The sequence below is a fragment of the Candida parapsilosis genome, contig 005569, assembly GCF_000182765.1.
Source record: "Candida parapsilosis strain CDC317 annotated contig 005569".
Taxonomy (NCBI): Eukaryota; Fungi; Ascomycota; class Pichiomycetes; order Serinales; family Debaryomycetaceae; genus Lodderomyces; species Lodderomyces parapsilosis.
The window spans coordinates 2108667-2129209 of NW_023503278.1; the positions used below are offsets into that span (position 1 = coordinate 2108667).

The 20543-nt window shown below is 39.7% G+C and overlaps 9 protein-coding genes across 9 annotated transcripts; 6 read left to right on the forward strand and 3 right to left on the reverse strand. All coding sequences in view use genetic code 12, as the record gives it.

Moving 5' to 3' along the window:
- Window positions 1–1058: 1058 nt before the first annotated feature.
- Window positions 1059–2813, forward strand: CPAR2_109930 (alpha-glucosidase; the record flags this gene model as incomplete). Its single annotated transcript, XM_036807282.1, has 1 exon — window positions 1059–2813. One exon carries the CDS (start codon window positions 1059–1061, stop codon window positions 2811–2813), a length of 1755 nt encoding a protein of 584 aa, XP_036664134.1.
- Window positions 2814–2980: 167 nt separating this feature from the next.
- CPAR2_109940 (uncharacterized protein) lies at window positions 2981–3250 on the forward strand (the record flags this gene model as incomplete). Its single annotated transcript, XM_036807283.1, has 1 exon — window positions 2981–3250. The coding sequence occupies one exon, from the start codon at window positions 2981–2983 to the stop codon at window positions 3248–3250; it is 270 nt and encodes an 89-aa protein (XP_036664135.1).
- A 45-nt stretch (window positions 3251–3295) lies between these two features.
- NMA111 (Nma111p) lies at window positions 3296–6265 on the reverse strand (the record flags this gene model as incomplete). The annotated part of the gene is made up of 1 exon (XM_036807284.1): window positions 3296–6265. The coding sequence occupies one exon, from the start codon at window positions 6263–6265 to the stop codon at window positions 3296–3298; it is 2970 nt and encodes a 989-aa protein (XP_036664136.1).
- A 163-nt stretch (window positions 6266–6428) lies between these two features.
- On the reverse strand, window positions 6429–7490 carry CPAR2_109960 (origin recognition complex subunit 6; the record flags this gene model as incomplete). The annotated part of the gene is made up of 1 exon (XM_036807285.1): window positions 6429–7490. The coding sequence occupies one exon, from the start codon at window positions 7488–7490 to the stop codon at window positions 6429–6431; it is 1062 nt and encodes a 353-aa protein (XP_036664137.1).
- A 308-nt stretch (window positions 7491–7798) lies between these two features.
- CPAR2_109970 (uncharacterized protein) lies at window positions 7799–8266 on the forward strand (the record flags this gene model as incomplete). Its single annotated transcript, XM_036807286.1, has 1 exon — window positions 7799–8266. One exon carries the CDS (start codon window positions 7799–7801, stop codon window positions 8264–8266), a length of 468 nt encoding a protein of 155 aa, XP_036664138.1.
- A 427-nt stretch (window positions 8267–8693) lies between these two features.
- On the forward strand, window positions 8694–11822 carry SET1 (histone methyltransferase; the record flags this gene model as incomplete). The annotated part of the gene is made up of 1 exon (XM_036807287.1): window positions 8694–11822. One exon carries the CDS (start codon window positions 8694–8696, stop codon window positions 11820–11822), a length of 3129 nt encoding a protein of 1042 aa, XP_036664139.1.
- Window positions 11823–12515: 693 nt separating this feature from the next.
- Window positions 12516–14477, forward strand: CDC5 (polo kinase; the record flags this gene model as incomplete). The annotated part of the gene is made up of 1 exon (XM_036807288.1): window positions 12516–14477. The coding sequence occupies one exon, from the start codon at window positions 12516–12518 to the stop codon at window positions 14475–14477; it is 1962 nt and encodes a 653-aa protein (XP_036664140.1).
- Window positions 14478–14823: 346 nt separating this feature from the next.
- RPB11 (DNA-directed RNA polymerase II core subunit) lies at window positions 14824–15251 on the reverse strand (the record flags this gene model as incomplete). Its single annotated transcript, XM_036807289.1, has 2 exons — window positions 14824–15139; window positions 15199–15251. The coding sequence occupies 2 exons, from the start codon at window positions 15249–15251 to the stop codon at window positions 14824–14826; spliced, it is 369 nt and encodes a 122-aa protein (XP_036664141.1).
- Window positions 15252–16057: 806 nt separating this feature from the next.
- SIN3 (transcriptional regulator) lies at window positions 16058–20513 on the forward strand (the record flags this gene model as incomplete). The annotated part of the gene is made up of 4 exons (XM_036807291.1): window positions 16058–16116; window positions 16173–16219; window positions 16274–16401; window positions 16464–20513. The coding sequence occupies 4 exons, from the start codon at window positions 16058–16060 to the stop codon at window positions 20511–20513; spliced, it is 4284 nt and encodes a 1427-aa protein (XP_036664142.1).
- Window positions 20514–20543: the final 30 nt, after the last annotated feature.

The following is a 20543-nucleotide window of genomic DNA, read 5'->3' on the forward strand; positions in this document are numbered from 1 at the left end:
TTGTGTCAACAATTCAGTGGATGCATGCCAACTTAAACCTTATTGGGGTTGGAGCTTGAATACAAATCGGGAGGGAAAAAGGTCACAGTTGTGTGTGGTTAAAGAGGGGAAGCAATATTGCTTCTCATATAGTTTGACATGAACCCCCATTTGTCTAAGTTTCTCCGGCAGTGAAAGTTTCATATCGGCTAATGTTACCTCGCTGTTGGTGTTGTTGTAGAGAGTAGTGATGAAACAGCGATCCATCACGGAAGGGTGTCTACAGTCTCTCGTGTCTACCCCGCGTGAGTGGAGACGGTGCGGTTTAACTTTTAGGGGATGGAAGTTGTTGAGACCAAAACTTTCCCCAACAAAATAACAGGAGACCTTACAAACCCTTACGAGGCGTATACATTCGGCACATTTATCGCAAAAGCTTGGAGTAATTTATGGACCGAGCTTTGATAGTATAGATCATTATGTGTGGGGGATCAATACAAACAAAATAGTACTTATCTTAGTGAGTGCTATTTTATTGGCGTATATTTCGAGTATCAGCAAATTCTAATACTTGTTATTGTTCTCGAATGCTCGAATCTACTGAATTTTCTCATTCAAAGTTAGAGCGACCATTGTATAGGAGTGCTCTCAAAAAGAAATTTATGCTCAGAGGGTGGGGGAAAATGGTATTGCTTTTTAGACAAGAATAGATAGAACAACAGAAATTTAGTTAATCCGAGAAACAACGCGATAATATTCCGAGCATTTTCAAAAATTAACTGAATCTTATGATGTATCGATAATATCTCTTTGTAAACCTCCCCACAAATAAAAAATGCCGCCCCACGAAGTCATTGACTGGTAAATACTAATTTTTCAGAGAATAATGGATATCCCCGTGCTATTCCTCCGAAATCTTTTTGTTTTATTCAATAACAATTTAGACACTACAGAGCTGATTATCAAGATACTAAGCTACAACAGAGATTATAAAAGGTAACACTATCTTTCACTTAATTAGACTTGTTTCTATCAATACAACAAAGATATTACAATAACTTAGACTCACATAATCAAAAATGACTATTGATTACACCTGGTGGAAAGACGCTACAATTTATCAAATTTACCCAGCTACATTTGCAAAAGGGTTAAAAGGAAGATACACTGGAAATGATAAGACATTCGATGGCGCTTGTGGTGACATTCCCGGTATCATTTCCAAATTGGACTACTTGAAGGATTTTGTTGATATCATTTGGCTCAGTCCTCAATATGATTCACCACAAGATGACATGGGCTACGATATTAGTGATTATCAGAACATCTATCATAGATACGGTACCTTGGAAGATATGCAAAAATTGATTGACGGTTGTCACGAACGTGGTATGAAAATCATTGCTGACTTGGTTATCAATCACACTTCATCGGAACACGAGTGGTTCAAAGAATCCAGATCATCCTTGGACAACCCAAAAAGAGACTGGTACATTTGGAAAAAGCCAAGGTATGACGAAAAAGGAAATAGATTACCACCAAACAACTGGTTGTCGTACTTTTCTGGATCTGCTTGGGAATACGATGAAGCCACTGATGAGTACTTTTTAAGGTTATTTGCCAGTACTCAACCAGATTTGAACTGGGAAAATGAAGAAACCAGGAATGCCATTTACGACACTGCTTTGAAGTTCTGGTTTGACCGTGGAGTTGATGGATTCAGAATTGATACTGCTTGTTTGTACTCAAAAGATCAAAGATTCCTTGATGCGCCCGTTGTTTACAAGGACCAATATTATCAGCCAAGCGACAAATACACATCAAGTGGTCCTAGAATTCATGAATTCCACAAGGAAATGTTCAATAAGGTCACTTCCAAATATGATGTAATGACTGTGGGTGAAGTTGGACATTGCTCCAGAGAGCAAGCTTTGAAATATGTTAGTGCTTCCGAAAAGGAAATGAATATGATCTTCTTGTTTGACACTGTTGATGTTGGATCAGATAAGAATGACAGATTCAGGTATTATGGGTTTGACTTGAAAGATTTCAAAAAAGCGGTACAAGACCAATGTGACTTCATCGAAGGTACAGATGCTTGGTCAACTGTATTTATTGAGAACCACGATCAACCAAGAAGCATCACGAGATTTGGTGATAAAAAGTATCTAGCTAAGAGCGGTAAATTGTTGGCCCTTTTACAAACCACTTTAACTGGTACCTTATTCATCTACCAAGGGCAAGAAATTGGTATGACCAATTTGCCAAGAGAGTGGCCCATTGAAGCGTATAAAGATATCAATACCATCAACTACTACAACACTTTTAAAGAGAAGTACGGGTCCGATCCTGATTTTCCACAAAAGGAAGAGAAACTTATGGATCTTATCAACTTGTTGGCTAGAGACCATGCTAGATCCCCAATGCAATGGGACGATTCCGAATTTGCTGGATTTTCTGAATACGAACCTTGGACTAAAGTCAATCCAAATTATAAGGACATCAATGTTGCCAGTCAAATTGATGATCCAAACTCATTATTGAACTTTTGGAAGAAATCATTGAAAGTGAGAAAAGAGTATAAGGATTTGTTGATATATGGATCATTCGGAATCTTGGATTTTGATAATGAACGAGTTTTCACCTATGTCAAGAGCTTGCCTAACTCTGAGTATCCAAAAGCTTATATTGTGCTCAACTTTTCTAAAGAATCCGCCAAATTCAATAAATTGATTGACGGAGAGTACAAATTGATCAATGTTAATATTGGCAAAGATGACCTCGACGAAGATAATTTAACCCCCTACGAAGGAAGAGTTTACATTGTTGATTAGCTGATTGTTTGTACTTTATAGACTTTTTCATAGATGTTATAGAAATAAACATTGGTGAGACTCATATGGTAGCATGTATTCACGTAGAAGTATTTCCCAATCAGTCAAAAAATTTTCACCAAAAACGACACTGGAACCATACCAGATAAATAGCCTTTTACCTCACAATGTTGAACTTTTTCCTGAATATATCATTCAGATCCACACTTTTCCAACAATGCATTAATCCAAACTTGCTCCAAATTAGGACGAAAATGAAGTCACATAAAGCGATAACAAGCAGGCTAATCAAACGTACTTCAGGATTAAAGAGAAAACACGCTGGATTGAATCATGGTTTGGGTAGGTTTAGTGCACCATCATTGAAACATTTAAGAGGAATGACAACGGTTAAGAAAGAAGGGGGGTATTTAAAGAAGATGTATCCGCATGCTTGAACTACATGTGTCTATTTAAAATCCTTGTACATACATACATATATCCTAATCAGATGCTTTGATTTGCTCATGCTTTATAGTTTCCCATTTCCCACTTGTGTTGTCTCTTAGAAGCTCGGTGGTTGGAAAGTAGTGATAATCAGTTTTCAAAGAAATTGCAGCAGGGATATTATCAAAAGACACTATTCTGAGTTTTATATATGTCTTGTCCGGAATGCATTTCACCACATTGATAAAACTTGTTAAATCTTTAGTCTCTTGATCATTGACATGAGTTATAAAACTAACTGGGACAATTCCGTATTGATGTGCAGGACCACATGAACTTTTATCAGTAACAAATACTTCTGATGGAATTTTTGTCATTAGTTGTCTTACTCCATAATGAGGCTTTTGTAGCAATGCTCCCGACCAAAATACAACATGTGATGTGTCCAATGTGGCGGTTTCTATAGTAGGTACAGTCAAATCCAACTCTTTCTTTTGACGAATGATTTTGAAATTGAGATACTCGTTGTGATACATTGGTGCAAAATCTCTCAAGCTTCGCACCAATGTGTCATTTACAGAGAGGATTATGTCACCAACTCTCAATGGATTTGGTTTATCTGACAAGCTTGGTGCAGCAATCCTGTCAACTGATAAAAATCTAATCAGGTCTTCTGCCCCTTCTTCGAATTTACCGATCCATGATTGCGGTACGCCTCTCGTTCTTCCTTGGAAAACAGTTGTCGAGGCAAATTCAGCACTCAACATTCTCAACTCCAATGGGACCTCATTTTTTTCAAGCAGCTTTATAACGTCCTCGACATCAGTGACATCCAAACCCATTTTGTAGGATACATCATTAGACTCTCCCAAATACGACAACCAAAATGCTCTCACCGTTCCATCACGATCCACTAATATACCAGTTCCGCACTCTTGGGTAATCTTACTATCCAACAAAATGCACTCTAAATTAGTACCTCTATAACGTGGTGCCATCGTATTGGCAGTTACATTCAATGATGCAATTGAACTGACTTTAACATCATCAGTAACCAATCTTAAATTGTAATTGTACCCCACAAAAAACACATCATCACCTCGCTTCAAAGGCAAATCCGAGAATTTTGGTGTTTGCACATCAGCTAGTATCAAGCTTGGGTCATATTTGATTATGGCATAGTTCAAGTGTGGATGCAAAAACACAACTTTTCCAGCAACATCAATTGATTCTGCAAATACAACAAATATATCACACATGTAGTGAGGAACAAAGCGCCGTGATGTTAATACGTATCCATTTGCAGCATCAACGACAACACCGTAGCAAATATCCTTTTTAAATGGGTGCGAATCAACACCACTAGGACATAATGTCCTAATTTGCACAAATGACCTGACCAATTTCGAAATTTCTTCTTTGCTGGGATCGTTGAATGGTATATCCACGTATTTAGCATTCTGTGGAGTTGGTGCAATTGGCGGTAGCGGTTTATCCTGCAATGATACAAAATCCCATAACCCAGTCTTGTCATTCCTTGTAGCCATTTTGAAAGACGTGTACCAATGTCTATCTATGTATATAGTCTGAACATACTCGGCATTCATATCAGATACATGACGATACGTGACAGGCACTCTTGAACAATCGGGTAATTTTTTCATCACTTCGACAAATTCGTCTAAATTAGCAACTGATTTATCATCAACAGTCTCCACCAAGTACCCAAATGGATCTTGATTTGAAAATTCATACGATCCTGCTCCGTCATTTACGTATAATCCTCTCACTGGCAAGCAATAACACCGAGCAACTTGATACGAAAGGTCATTGAATGATGCACCTGCAACTTGCACATATCTATTTGGTGTTATGGCGTGTAGGTCACCAACTTTAATGAGCTGTTTCATTTCAACTCCACTTCGTTGCACGACAAATTCCAATTCCTTACCGACATTTTCATCAAGTATTTCATCAACCCTGATAAATGTCGATACAAACTCCCCATTAATTGAAATCAATGTGTCTCCCTCCTTAATCAAACCATCAGCTGGACCTTCAGGTAAAACCAACTCTGCTACCAACAATCCAATCTTATCGGGAAATGTCTTTCTTGCGAGGGTCTCAGCTTCGGCAGTCAATCCAAATCTAGAGCATTCATTAAAAGGCTTCAACTCCCATTCCACTTGAATGTCTCCTCTGGTGATTGGTTTATCCTCCTGTATACATTGAAGTGCTCTCTTTGGTCTATTTACAAGCAAAAAGAAATCCGTTGATGCTTCAGTAGATCCCCCTGCTTGTAAGGCAACACATTTCCCATCTTCATTCACCACTGGGGACCCTGATGATCCTCCAGTGGCTGATGCTGCTGCTTGTATGTACTCTGTATTGAAATCATTGTAAGTTAATGCTCCATAGTCAGGAGCATTTCGGTCAATTCTGGAGATAATACCAGCAAGTATGGAAAGCTTCTCACCATTATCATTACCAACAACCCTAATTTCTGTACCAACTTTGGCTAATGTAGGTTCTAGATCGAGTTGACTCAATTCCAAATACTTAACCTCCTTGGTATCAAATTGTAGAAACCCAAAATCATGAACAGGGTCTCTATATATTGGTTTAACATCGACTGATTCATGATTATCAAACACAATGTATCCCGTGAATGGACCTGGTCCAACCACATGTCTGTTAGTCAAGATCAATCCTCGTTCTGCATCCACGACAAATCCCGTAGCTTCACTGACTATTGCTGTTTCTGTATCGAATGGTGCCACATGCGAAAACTGTATTGAAACTACAGAGTTTACGACTTTTTTGATGGTTTCTTGCCACTGATTACTGTTGGATAATGCGACATCTAACACTGGTGGTTGTGGTGGTATCACTGATGCGTCTGATGAATCCGACTCCAAAATTATGTCTTCCTCAGCTGCTTCGATACCGTCCAAATCTGCGAGACCCGGATCACCTTTGGACCTCTTTGTGCTTCCATTTATATACAAGTCACCCTCCCTTTTCATAGTGTTATGTGGTTTGGGAAGTTGTTGATGAAACGTCTACGCAGAACGAGAATTTTTTTTTTCATATTTTGTATTGTTTCTTTTTTTTTTTTGCAATCGCGATGATTAACCCCATTCTGTGAAGTGAGAAGTCTCTATAAAACGCACGCGTATAAGATTATTTCTATAAATCTCCAACTATTTTCTTTGACCATGTAGCAAAGTATTTGTTTTGAGTATCAGACTGGTATAATACCTCCCCATGAATCATTGCACCAAAACGCTCCATCAAGTCCCAACCTTCCCCAATCATGCCAATGTACTCATCATTCAAGGTCTTTTCCATTAACGCCTCGTTGCCATACATATACTGCTTTTCAATGTCTTGCACCCATGGCTCCTCCCTAATCCACTCTTCGATTAAAGTACACCACGATTGAAGAGATGCCTTCAGCAATGCCCCCTTTTGATATTGCAAAAGCAAATTCATAAACTCGGCTTTTGCCCCAATCTTGTCGTGTAGTAGCCTGTGATTTATTCGAATATAGGCTGTGTAAACTATCCCACATGCTAATGACCAATCACTCTTCTTTGCAAACTTGTGTTTGTGAGAATAAAAAGTGGACAACATTTGGACAGTGTATTTGCTAGGGATGTAGAAGGTGTTGCAAAATGTGATGAATTCGCTAAGCAGAACAAGTTTGAACGTGTATTTGTAGTTTCCTCTTGTGGGTGTGTTGGTTTTGTTCACAAATGAAGATTTTGTCTTTTTACCAGGAGGGCTTGAGGGCTTGTCATCGTCATTATTCTCTTCCAAATCCCCTGCTACTGCTGCTGCTTTAAGCTTCTTCAATGGGGATCCAGACTGCTTTTCTGGGTTATTCGGCGCTGAATTTTTCAAAGGAGTGGACTGACGCTTCCTAGGGCTTGAGGTTGGCGTACTAGCAGCAGACATTTGATTGACCAATTCACGAAAGTCGTCCAATAGACGCATCACGACTTGGGGCTTTATCGGTATTTTCGTCACATCTGGTGTCGGTAGATTGAATATTGTTTGAAATTTCTCAGCAATCACAAATGTGCACAAGTGGTAACGTCCGATCTCCGCATTGTTAGGCAAGGAACCACTCTTGCGTAAACTTATATTGTATAATGAGTCGATGTAAGTTGATAGCTTGCGTCGATTTTCACCAGAATATGAAGGGATGATGTCCTTGATGGACTGGTTGATCTGATTCGACGCCATTATGGTTAACAAAGCAGAGGTATTGCGTTATATCAAATCTAGTCGTTCACATGTTCATATTTTTCAGAGATAATTGTCAGGAGTTTCATTTTTTCGACATTCAAAGTTTTTTTTTTACGTCAAAGAATAATTCAACCAACCAAATTTTTTCCTTTAACAGTTACGCAATCCACCAGAAGAATATATCTTTGTATCTGCTCTAGTGTGCACACGGTCATCATATTGACAGAGCCATACATATCTATACTTTACAATCGAAGCACAACTAGTATACGTATTGTGCCTACAGCTAATCAGATCTTTTCCAAATGTTATCAAGAGTTATAATCAAGCCTGCAATATTTGCTCGTAGCTTTGCATCTACAGCAATCATAAGGAATTCAGAATTGGCCAAGCCTACAGATTCTGCTGGGAAAGAAATCGTATCAGGTGCCCCAAGAGACCTTGTTACTAGTAGGGTAGTCAGGATATATCAAGAAGCCAAGCCAGCCACACAATCAGGACACCACAATGGTCACAACTGGAAGTTGGACTGGGACGTTTTGGGTAAAGGCAACAGATGGGAGAACGACTTGATTGGGTATCAATCATCCTCCGATTACATGCAAGGAACTATAATGAAATTCGACACCAAGGAAGCTGCTATTAGGTTTGCCGAGAACCAAGGTTGGGACCATTACGTCCAGGAGCCCAAGAAGTTACACTTCAGAAAGAAGGAATATGCTGCCAACTTTTACCACTCATCTGGTCCATTGAAACATATCAGAACTAAGTAGATTGGCGATGGGTAGAATTAAAGAAGACTTTGCTTTTTGAAAAAACGAGGTTAGTATATACAACTCTAATTGAGTAATCTTAACCCCATTGCAAAGCATGATGTAGGTTCGTAAGTCTGATCCTCTCCAGAACCACGGAGATGCGCGATGAAATGCGTCTAAAGAAATGCGATTAAAAAAATAAAAATAAAAATATAAAAAAAAAATTCAACTAAAACTTGTCAGATAAAAACAAAAAAAAAGAAAAACCGGAAAGAGTTAATCTATCAAGACTTCTCTTGCTACCGGTACTTCATTTGTATATATACTTGAAAAGAGACAGCAGCTTGCGTGTCTTCCATATTGAACCACTGACAAGGCTTGAAGTGTCTGCTAAATTTTTAGGATTGTTTGTGGAGTATCAATACAGAGGATTACCACAAGGAACATGTCTTACGGTGGTGGCTATTACAGCCATAGGTACGGGCAGCGAAGGGAACGGTATGAATCATATAGGCCGAATCGCTCGGTAGCCCCTTCTCAAGGTGGGCCTCGAGACTCCAACCCGCTGCCTGTACATTCACTACATATAGATGAGGGAAAGCCCGATCACCATCGCTATCATCATCATCGCGATAGGACAGAGTACACAAAAGGTTATCAGGGGCGACTGTCGCGATGGGATTCTGCCGAAAATTCAGGGCGAAATACTCCTTTATCTGCCAGTACCAATGGTTCACAATCTGAGGCTTATTCTAATACCAACACGAGAACCGGAGTTAATCAAAGGGACTTGGAATACAATAAACTAGCTCACCATCGTGATTGCACAAGGAATTTAGAGTCTTCAACAAAACTAGAGGGTGGCAAAAACTATAAGGTGATGTACGATCCCGAACTAGATCCTAGTCTATCAAAGAGTGAATCAAAATTGAAGTCGAAAAAAGTACGATTCAATGGAGAAGGGGTTGACAAGCCTCAAGATCCCCGACTACCGAGCTTGGCCAACTACTTACAAAAGCCAAACAAAAAGTCGTCCAAGTTCCCTTTCAAACAACTACCCCAAGCGAAATTCATATATGATCTGGATTCCATAGGTGAAGCACCGCTCACTACATTGGTAATCTGGGATCTTCCAATAAGTATCAATGAAACCTTTTTGAAAAACTTTCTCGCAAGCTTTGAATCCGGTATAGAAAACCTCAAGACATTTGATGATCCGAAATACGGAGTTCCTTTAGGCGTTGCCACTTTCAAATACCAAGGAAGCACTGAAAAGTCAAACTCATTGGCAGAGAAGTTCATTCAAACCGTTAAACGAGATTCCATAAAAATTGATGGGAATCTACTAAAAATTGCTTTGAATGATAATCAAGATGATTTTTTGAATCTGAAAATAAATTTAGCAAGAGGCAAAATCATTCAACAACAAAAAAAGAGAGAAGAGGAGGAAGAAAAGCGGCGATTGGAGAAACTTGAGGAGCAGAAAAAACTCGAACAACAGAGAATCGCAGAGGAGCAGAAAAAACTTGAAGAGGAGAGGAAGAAGAAGGAGGAGACTGAAAAATTGCGGGAAAAGGAGCTCGAAATAGCTGTGATTTCTGATGGTGGGACCACTCATTATCAGCGTGATACCACCGTTTTGTCCAAGAGGCACGGCAACAAAGTTGTTCAAGGTAATTTTTTGCCCGACGATTTGAAAAAGTATGTCAAGAATCGGCCCTACCTACTTATTCATGACAAGTACGTCTCAACAAAGAAGGTATCATCGCAAGAAATAAAACGAGCTTTTAAAAAATATGACTGGACTAGAGTTTTGTCTGACAAAACAGGCTTCTATATTGTGTTCAACTCCTTAAAAGAATGTGAGAGGTGTTTCCAAAACGAGGATTGTCGCCATTTTTATGAGTTCAGATTGGTAATGGAAATGGCTATCCCTGAGCACTATCAGGAGGTTGAGAAGGAGAATGACTTTAGCAATAGTGTCATCAATGAAGCCACAAACATTCTAATCAAGGAATTTGAAACTTTCTTGGTAAAGGACATTCGAGAGCGAATAATAGCGCCGCAAATTTTGAGTCTTTTGGATCACGATCGTTACCCAGCATTGGTCGAAGAACTCAAGGCAAAAGAGAAAGAACAAGCATTGAAGTCCAAGCTGGTAATGTCAAATATGGATTTGAAACAAAATGCCATGTCCATTCTAGAGAAGCAGAAGAGGGAGTTGCAGGAAAAGATTCCGTATTTTAAAAGAGCTGAGGAAAGACTTAAAGAAAGTAGAAGGGGCAATAAACGCCCGATTATTCCTATGCTGCATGCCTTGAACCTTGACGAGGATGAGGAGGAGATTGATAATGATGACCTTTATGAATCGGTGAGTGGGTCCATGACGCCCTTGGCTGAGCCACTAAAAAGAGTTCGTAGCTCAACTGCAACTAGCGTTGCTGAGGACTCTGAAATTGATGAGCCTGCTGCTAAACGACAAAAATCGAAGCTACAGGTATCATATGATATTATTTCTTCTGGGGATGAACAAATGGAAGATTTGGAAGAGCCAGAAGAAATTGCAGATGAAGAGAATGAACCTGAGTCACAGACTGATATTGTGGATTCAAAGTATGGCCCTACTGAGGGTAAGCCATCAACTGTGTATCCAGTCTCTCTGACATCCATAATCACTGACTTGAAGGGTCTTCAAGAAAACATAGTCGATGGTGAGGACTTGGAGTTAGCAAATACGGTTTTAGCTGATGTTGAGGGGGTTAATTTGTCACATATAGACTATTGGGCGTGGAAACAGAATGCCAACACTACAGGTTCACTTGAGGTTGATGAACATGAAGATATATTGGAAGAATTGCCTTCTAGACTTGACTCAATCACCGGCTCATTCAAGAGTGATGGTTTCAAAAAGATTTCTGAAGTGGACAAAGTTGAGTATTTGCCACATCGTAGGAAGGCAAATAAGCCTATCAAGACTGTTCAGTATGAAGAAGATGATGACGAAAAACCCGCTGACAGCAATAATGTGTTGCAAAGCTCCAGGGTCAATAGGGCAAACAACAGAAGGTTTGCGGCAGATATTACCGCACAAATCGGTTCTGAATCGGAAGTGATGTCCTTGAATGCGCTCACCAAGCGTAAAAAGCCTGTCACTTTTGCTAGGTCAACAATCCATAACTGGGGTCTTTATGCTATGGAGCCTATTGCGGCTAAGGAGATGATTATTGAGTATGTTGGAGAAAGAATTCGACAACAAGTGGCTGAGCATCGAGAGAAAAGCTATTTGCGAACAGGTATCGGTTCCTCTTATCTATTTCGAATTGATGAAAATACAGTTATTGATGCAACAAAGAAGGGAGGCATTGCTCGATTTATTAATCATTGTTGTAACCCGAGTTGTACAGCTAAAATCATTAAAGTTGAAGGTAAGAAGCGAATTGTCATTTATGCTCTTAGAGACATTGAAGCGAATGAAGAGTTGACCTATGATTATAAATTTGAAAGGGAAACCAATGATGAAGAACGTATTCGATGTTTGTGTGGTGCTCCTGGCTGCAAAGGCTATCTCAATTGATTGAATCATGAGGCTGGATACAAATTTTTCTTCGTAGTGTGCAATACACAAATACCTTTGCAATCATTTAGAACGCAATAGCAGCCAATTACCCTTTGTCTCTGAGAATTTCACATAAGGGTATGGAGCTGTCCCAAATTAATTTAAAATGAATGAATTCACAACAATATCGTATTTATCTGTGTACATGTATTTAAATTGCTTGATTAGGAAGGTGCACGTGATACATTAACTAAATTGAGATGATTAAAAAACAAACAAACTCAATTGGGAATGAATGTAAATAAACGCAAAAAGAAATACATCCACGCATCAATACTCAATACGCAAGATCTTCTCAAGTACTAGTTGTACAAGTACAAACGGTTTATATATGGAACCAAAAGTACGGAAAAGTACTCAGCATATTCCAATTATATTTTTACATTTGTCAAACAAGTTTCGAGTCAAAAGGTTTTGATTAGCTTTTCGTTCATTTCGTTGAAAAGGCATTGCGTAGGAAACAAATTGGAGCTGAACAGTGTTTACAAGTTGGAAAGAAGTGTATCCCATCCATCACATTGTATCCTATCATATATATAATTGTCCATAAAACTAGTTGATTAAAACACCAGGCCAAATCTACATTGTCAATTTTGCATCTAATTCATCAAATAACAAGTTCCCATCGTTACATCTTTCTCCTCATTCGTTATGTCAGCGCTTCGTTCACAACCATTGCAACCACTAAACGGTGGCCAATTGAATGCCAGATCAAACAACATTACCCCAATCAAAGGTGTCAGGCGGGCAAAAGACCCCATACCGGAACAGAAACAGCAAGCAAAGAAGAAGAAAGAGAAGTTATCAGCATTATGCAAGACTCCACCTTCCATTGTTAGAACAAGAAATGGTAGAGACTATCGTCGTGGAAATTTCTTAGGTGAAGGTGGTTTTGCTCGTTGTTTTCAAATGAAGGATGCTTCTGGTCAAATATACGCTGCAAAGACTGTTGCCAAAGCTTCTATCAAGAATGAAAAGACAAAGACTAAACTTTTGTCTGAAATCAAGATTCACAAGTCGTTGAAGCATCCAAATATTGTCAATTTTGTTGATTGTTTTGAGGACGACGTGAATGTCTACATTCTTCTTGAAATATGTCCAAACCAATCCTTAATGGAACTTTTAAAGAATAGGAAAAGGGTATCGGAGCCTGAAGTTCGGTTGTTTATGGTTCAGGTTGTTGGTGCCATCAAATATTTGCATTCGAGGAGAGTGATCCATAGAGATTTGAAATTGGGCAACATATTCTTTGATCCAGACATGAATTTGAAAATCGGTGATTTTGGACTTGCATCTGTTTTACCATCAACTGATTCAAAGAAGTACACAGTTTGTGGTACTCCAAACTACATTGCACCTGAAGTGTTGGGTGGCAAAAACACTGGTCACAGTTTTGAAGTGGATATATGGGCAATAGGGATTATGATGTACGCTTTGCTTGTGGGCAAGCCTCCCTTCCAGGCTAAAGATGTCAATGTCATTTACGAAAGAATTAAGAAAACAGAATATTACTTCCCCGATGATAAACCCATTTCGGAGTCGGCCAAGATTTTGATCAAAGATTTATTGAGCTTGAATCCTTTGAACAGACCCACTATTGATGAGATATTGAGTTACGAATGGTTCAAGGGTCCATTCCCTGATAAAACTCGTGATATCAGTTTGAGCGAAACCCCACAAGGACTCGATCAGATTTCCAGAGTGCAATCTGGCATGAATTTCAAGCATGCCAAAGATATGGCTGGCATTTATACACCAAAGAGTAAAGACCCAGTTGAGATCTTAAGGTCTGACTTGCATTCCGAACAACCACGTGCCTTGCTTCCAGAGTCTTTATCACCAAATGATACCAAAAATAAGTATCGTGAAGTTGATCCGGAGCAAATCGGGAGACCTAGACGTGTCAATTTCAACTCTCACTTTTCCACCACTATTAAACGCCTTAATCAAACTTGTTTTGAAACATATCAAAACATTAGAAGGTTGGAGCATTCCAGACACGAAAGCATTGATCAGTTCGAACTTCCGGTGTGTGAGAATCCCACGTTGATCAGCAAATGGGTAGACTACTCAAACAAGTATGGTTTCTCCTATCAATTGAACAATGACGACATTGGGGTTTTGTTCAATGATGAAAATACATTGTTGAAACTTCACAATTCCAATAAATTTTTGGAGTTGATTTATCACGATGGAGAAGGATGGACGTGCATTGAGAATTCCTTGAGTCACCCTCCGGCACAAGCGAAAAGACAATTGGAGATTGTTGACTTTTTCGCCAAGTACATGAATAGCAATTTGTCAAAAGTTAGTGATAATGAAGAAAGGAAAGAAATTGTTTTCTTGAGGCGCTATAGCAGAACTTCCGAATACATCATGTTTGAAATGACAAATGGAAATTTTCAATTCAATTTCAAGGATCATCATAAAATTTGCATTTCGAAAGCAGGATTGGCCATAACGCACATTTCGCCTAATCGGTTAACACAAACACACCCGTTGTTTTCTGTTCTTCAAAATGGTAACTTCCCCTCTGAGTTGGTTCCAGAATGTTTGCAAAAAATTGCCATCATCAAAGAAGCAATCAAGAGAAGGGCATTCAAGGAGGAGTAGATTTGTCTCCCGTAAAAGTGTACAAGTGTTGGGACGTCGCTGTTGAGATTGTTGCTTTTCCTGCATTTCGTTGTATTATTAATATTTCATTTGATTCTATTAAAGAGCTATACACATGCATTTTATCTGCTCATACGTTATACTTGCATAAATAAAAAAGTTACTTACTTCATATAACAGCAACCTTTTCGTAATAACCAATACACTTTTCCAAGAACTGAACCTCGCCTCTGGATGTAAACTTGCAACTGTGAACAAAGACAGTCTGAATGTTGATGTTGATAACCTCTTTATTGTTTATCCTTTAACCCCACTCGCCCTCTGTCTCTCCTCTCCACTTCTCGCCTCAAAAGTCATCCTCGTTATTTGACATCAATCCTTTCAACGCCCATTCTCTTTGGAATTTGTCATTAATGGCCTGGAGCTCAGCAATAAGAGCCTGGCATGCATTTTTCAAAGCGTCCTTGGGCGAATAATCATCCTCGGTTTGAATTCTCAAGACAAAATTTGCAAACAAGGGATGTTCCACTTTATATGCAGCAAAAATAACACGATCGTCTTTGAGAAGTTGTGCCCTTAATAAATTAGCTAATGTGTGATCTTCTCTTTCAATCTTTATGATGGCAGCATTCGGCACTTTTGAATCGGGTGTGATCTTTATCCTAATATGTAGTTAGTATAAACAACGTCAAGATCATCGCGAAAGTTTCGTGAGTCGTACTTTTCAAGTCCATCTGGTAATATAAATAGTTCAAATCTATCTGGAGCATTCATGGCTTATGATTGAGGTTTTGACTAGTTGGAACCTAATGTATCTCTGGCCGTCGCACTTTTTTTTTCGTCTTCTTTTTGACATACCAAAGGTCGTGTAATGTACCATTGAATTCACAGGCAAAGGAGTTTCCATGCACAAGTCGAAACCTGAACCGCTTGCTTATTGTATTTTTATTCGACCTCTTGATGTGTGGTAGCTGTCCGTGTATCTTCTGACTCACTGAGATATAATTTGTGAGTTTTTTGAATGCTCCTGGGGCTCGCAATAAACGCACGTCCTGCGATGAGTTTAAACAAACATTACCGGATTGATGTCGATGACAACATTCAAGAAACGCAAATCTATCTGTTTGTGCCAAAACCGTATGTTTGCTCTTGTATATCATTCAATTGTGTCCTCTTTCCTGGTTCTGGTCCGCTCAGTCATCCTGCATATAATCTCGTGTCTAATCCTCTCCTTCATATTAAATTTAAGTCGCACTCTGGCTGTTTTTTCAAAGTTGGTGAAGAGAAAGAGAGGAAGAGAAAAACCAAAGCTCAACACGTTGACTACGCAAGCCAAGCACCTTTCATTAACTTTCAAATCATTATTTGATTGAGAAAACCTTGATTTCATTGAAGAGATCCGTTGTGACATCCGACCGAGATCACAAAGTGAAAATTCACTACATATTTCCCGCTAATACATCATTACATTCGATAAGAGATAAAATCGAGCTTCAAAGATCAACAAAACAAACCAGCACCAGCACCTCCTCCTTAGACAACTCACCAACCGATTTTTTTGAGTTAGTGTTGTATCAACTATGTCCAATCAGCAAGATTCTTGGTCTGCTCAACAGCGTCCGATTGGTCAACAATTCAAGTATGTACTCACTATGTGAAAACTTTTGTAATGTTCCCTATACTAACAAATTATAGCCGCCAACACCCACCAGTTCTCCCACCCCCTTCCACTTTAGAACAAGGTACGTTATTCATTGCAAACCCCACACATGTAAAAAAATACTAACAAGTCGTAGGAGGTCAACAATTTTACCCTTTGCCTAGTTTGCCAAGTCTTGGAAATGGAAGTGGCCACCCACAGCATGGACACCAGTTCACCATCCCATCTATTAACCCTGTCAATGAACCAGCTCCACTTGGACAGGTATGTATACTCAACCCTTGTTCGTATTGGTGCAAGATTACTAACTGTTCTTTTCCTTATAGAATTCAGACCACCCCGGACCAAACACTGATATTAGAAGACCATCCGGAGTTGGAGTTGGGTTCGGAACCCCTGGAAGTGCTCCATTACCACCACCAGCATCCTTAGCCAACATGAATTCGGAGGGACCGATTATAAACAACGAGATTGGTGCATCGCAACAACATATTCCCCATCCGCAACAGCAGCAACAACAGACACAACAAGCTCAGCAGATTCCTTCTCAGCACCAAATTCCGCAACAGAATACATCAAGCACATCACAACTTCAGCAACAACATCATCATCAAGGTTCGCCTTTGGGAGGTAGTTCAGCACCTGTTGCGGGTCTTCCTAATAGATCTACCACCAGCAATGTTTACAGACCGTTGAATGTCAAAGATGCTTTATCTTATTTGGATCAGGTAAAAATTCAATTCTATAACCAAGCAGAGGTCTATAACAATTTTCTTGACATTATGAAAGATTTCAAGTCGCAAAGTATTGATACTCCTGGGGTTATTGATAGAGTATCAACCTTGTTCAAGGGTCACCCGAACTTGATCCAAGGATTTAACACGTTCTTACCTCCTGGGTATAAGATCGAATGTTCTATGGACCCGTCAGATCCAAATCCTATTCGCGTAACTACCCCCACAGGCACAACTATCAGACCTAATATTTCTGTGGCTGCTTACAATCAGGAGTGGGGTAACGACGAGGTCTCGGCCGTTGCAACAGCAGCTCAACAACAACAGCAGCAGCAGCAACAGCAGCAGCAACAGCAGCAACAGCAGCAAATCAACGACTCGGCTAATCAAGCAAATGGATCTGGTCAAATCGATTTCAACCACGCAATCACCTATGTCAACAAAATCAAAACCAGATTTGCTAATCAGCCAGATATCTACAAGCACTTTCTTGAGATTTTGCAAACTTATCAAAGAGAACAGAAACCGATTGCTGAGGTTTACGAGCAGGTTACAGAATTATTTTCAGGTTGTCCGGATCTTTTGGATGATTTCAAACAATTTTTACCTGATACCAGTAATCAAGGGTATACTCAGCAGCAAGTGCAGGAGAAACACATTGTTGGCAATGGAAATCAGTTACCTCCTGTTGGAAACTTTGGACCCGTTGGACCTAGCCCATCTCAATCTCCTTACGGGCAACAAAATCAACGTTTGCAAGGACTTTCCAGTTCTGCGTTGGATCATCAAAAAGGTGCCTTTGACACGGTTCCAGGTGTTCAAAACTTTCCACGCAAGAAATCGGTTGTCGATGCTGCTGCTGAAGCAGAAAGATATAGCCAAGAAGTTCAATACTCCGGTGTTCGTTCTGGGTTGATTGATCCCAGACAGAACAAGGTTGCCATGCGTCCCGGTGTTGGTCCTGGCCAAGTGGCCGTTACCACACCAGCGAATCCGACTTTGATTCCGGGCATTCCGGAACCTGTTCCTCCCCCAGGAACGGCCAAATCATCGTCACTTTCTGAAGAGATCGGCTTTTTCGATAAAATCAAACGTGCCTTGGGAAATAAGCAAACATATGGCGAGTTTTTGAAGTTATTGAATTTGTTCACACAGGATATTATTGACAAAGATACCTTGGTTGAACGTGTGGACGCATTTTTGGGTGATTCCAACGCTGATTTGTTTGAGTGGTTCAAGTTATTCGTCGGTTACGAAGACAAACCACAGAACTTGGAGAATATCGCCTTCAAGAAACATGCTTTGGAACTCTCATTGTGTAAGGCTTATGGACCATCCTATAGACAGCTACCAAAAGCCGAGACATTTATGCCATGTTCCGGTCGTGACGAAATGTGCTGGGAAGTTTTGAATGATGAATGGGTTGGTCATCCTACTTGGGCTTCGGAAGATTCTGGTTTCATCGCTCATCGCAAAAATCAATATGAAGAGATTTTGTTCAAAATCGAAGAGGAAAGACTTGAGTTTGATTATTATATGGAGTCGAACTTACGCACAATTCAAATATTAGAAACGATTGCAAATAGGATTGCAAACATGACCCCTGAACAAAAGGCGAACTTCAAGTTACCTCCTGGTTTGGGTCACAATTCAACCACGATTTATAAAAAGGTGATCAGAAAGATTTACGATAAAGATCGCGGGTTTGAAGTCATTGATGCATTGCACGAAAACCCGGCAATTGCAGTTCCCATTGTATTGAAAAGGTTGAAACAAAAGGATGAGGAGTGGAAGCGTGCACAAAGAGAGTGGAATAAAGTGTGGAGAGAAATGGAACAAAAGGTTTTTTACAAATCTTTGGACCATTTGGGTTTGACTTTCAAACAAGCCGATAAGAAACTACTCACAGCAAAGCAATTGGTAAGTGAAATTAGCACTGTTAAAGTGGAGCAACAAAATAAAAGGCTCCATCCACTTACGCCCAAGCCACAGGAGCAATTAAACTATACATTTGGTGACAATGAAGTTTTGTTTGATATTTTGAAACTAGCAAATGTTTTCATAAACCGCTCATCAACATACTCAGCGTATGATAGAGGGAAATTGACCCAGTTTTTCAAATTTTTTGTTTCCTTGTTTTTCGGAATCCCAACCGAGATCGTGGAGAAAGCTTTAGCGAAAAGAGGAGGCTTTGAAAGTAATGACGAGAACGAAGACGAAGAATCTGCCAGTGCTCAGAATAATGTTTTAGAATCTTCGAAAAAGAGAGCTCGGGAATCGGACTTGTTAAAGGATGTCTTGAAGAAAGCTTCCAAGTCCAAAAAAGATGAGCGAGCGGAATCTCCGGGTCCACAAGCTTCCGAAAATATTACTCAAGACTTGAATGATGAGCTTGAAAGATCGAGCGAGTTGTGGGTGAAATCAGCAAACACAAAGTATTCTCAAATTGAGGAGGCAGCATCCCAGAAGAAACGCAGCAAATTCAATTTGTTTTGCAATACCACAATCTACGTTTTTTTCCGTCATTTGACAATCTTGTACGAAAGGCTTTTGGAAATAAAGAATATGAATGAGGTGGTTGAGAAAGATATAAAAGACCGAAAATATCCTCAATTTGCAAAAGATTTGAACCTTCTTTCCCATCAATTGGAAGATATGGGAGTTAATATTGTTGGAACAAAGGATTGTTACCAGCAAGTTTTGAACCTAGCTAGTAGATTGATTGAGGGCGACATTGAACACCAATGGTTTGAAGAGAGCTTGCGTCAGGGTTACAAAAACAAAGCCTACAAAATGTACACAATTGATAAGGTGATTCAAGCTTTGGTTAAGCATATGCACACCATGGTTACAGATGCAAAAACTTCTGAAATCGTGGTGCTATTTGAGAATGATCGTATTAAGCCCACTTCCAGTGCCAAAGAACAGATCCTTTACCGCATTCAAGTACGGAGCTTAATGTCAGCTGATGAAAACATGTTCAAGATTACATACAATGAAGACACACATAAAGCCAATATTCAGTTCATCAGTTTAGATGATCTCACCTTGAATGACCAGGTCACTACTGAAGAACAGTACAATTATTATGTCACCAGTTACATAATGTCACATCCCACAGAGGGTGTTCCAGCCTCGAAATTGAACATGCCATTCTTGAAATCTTTTATTGAGCTGGTGGATGAGGACGACGTTGAAGGACGTGTTGTTTCAGAGTTGAAGGTTACAGTGGCTGAAAACTCATACCGCTTATATTTTGAGGGTGACTCTCATGATGAGTTTGTCTCCAATTCGGTCTATAAGAAGCTGGTCGATCCAAGTGCTAATAAGGATGATAAGGTGGCATCTTTGAAGGCCTTGGTAGATGGAGAATATGGATGGAAGTCGACATTAGGCGAAGGTGAAGATAATACTGTTGCGGAGAGCGCCACACGTATATTGTTCGAAGACGGCGGTGCCAAATTTAAAAACCATTTGAAGGAGTTGAGTTCGAAAGATGAGACTGAAGCAGTACCAGGTGAGAGAAATGATGATGATGATGATGGAGATAACACGGACTCCAAAGAGAGTCCGAACGACAAACCGGAAGAGTCGTTGGAGGGGAAGAAAACAGAGGGAGAAAGCAAAGGTGATGTAAATTAGTCGCAATGCTATAATTTGTTTTATTAGTGT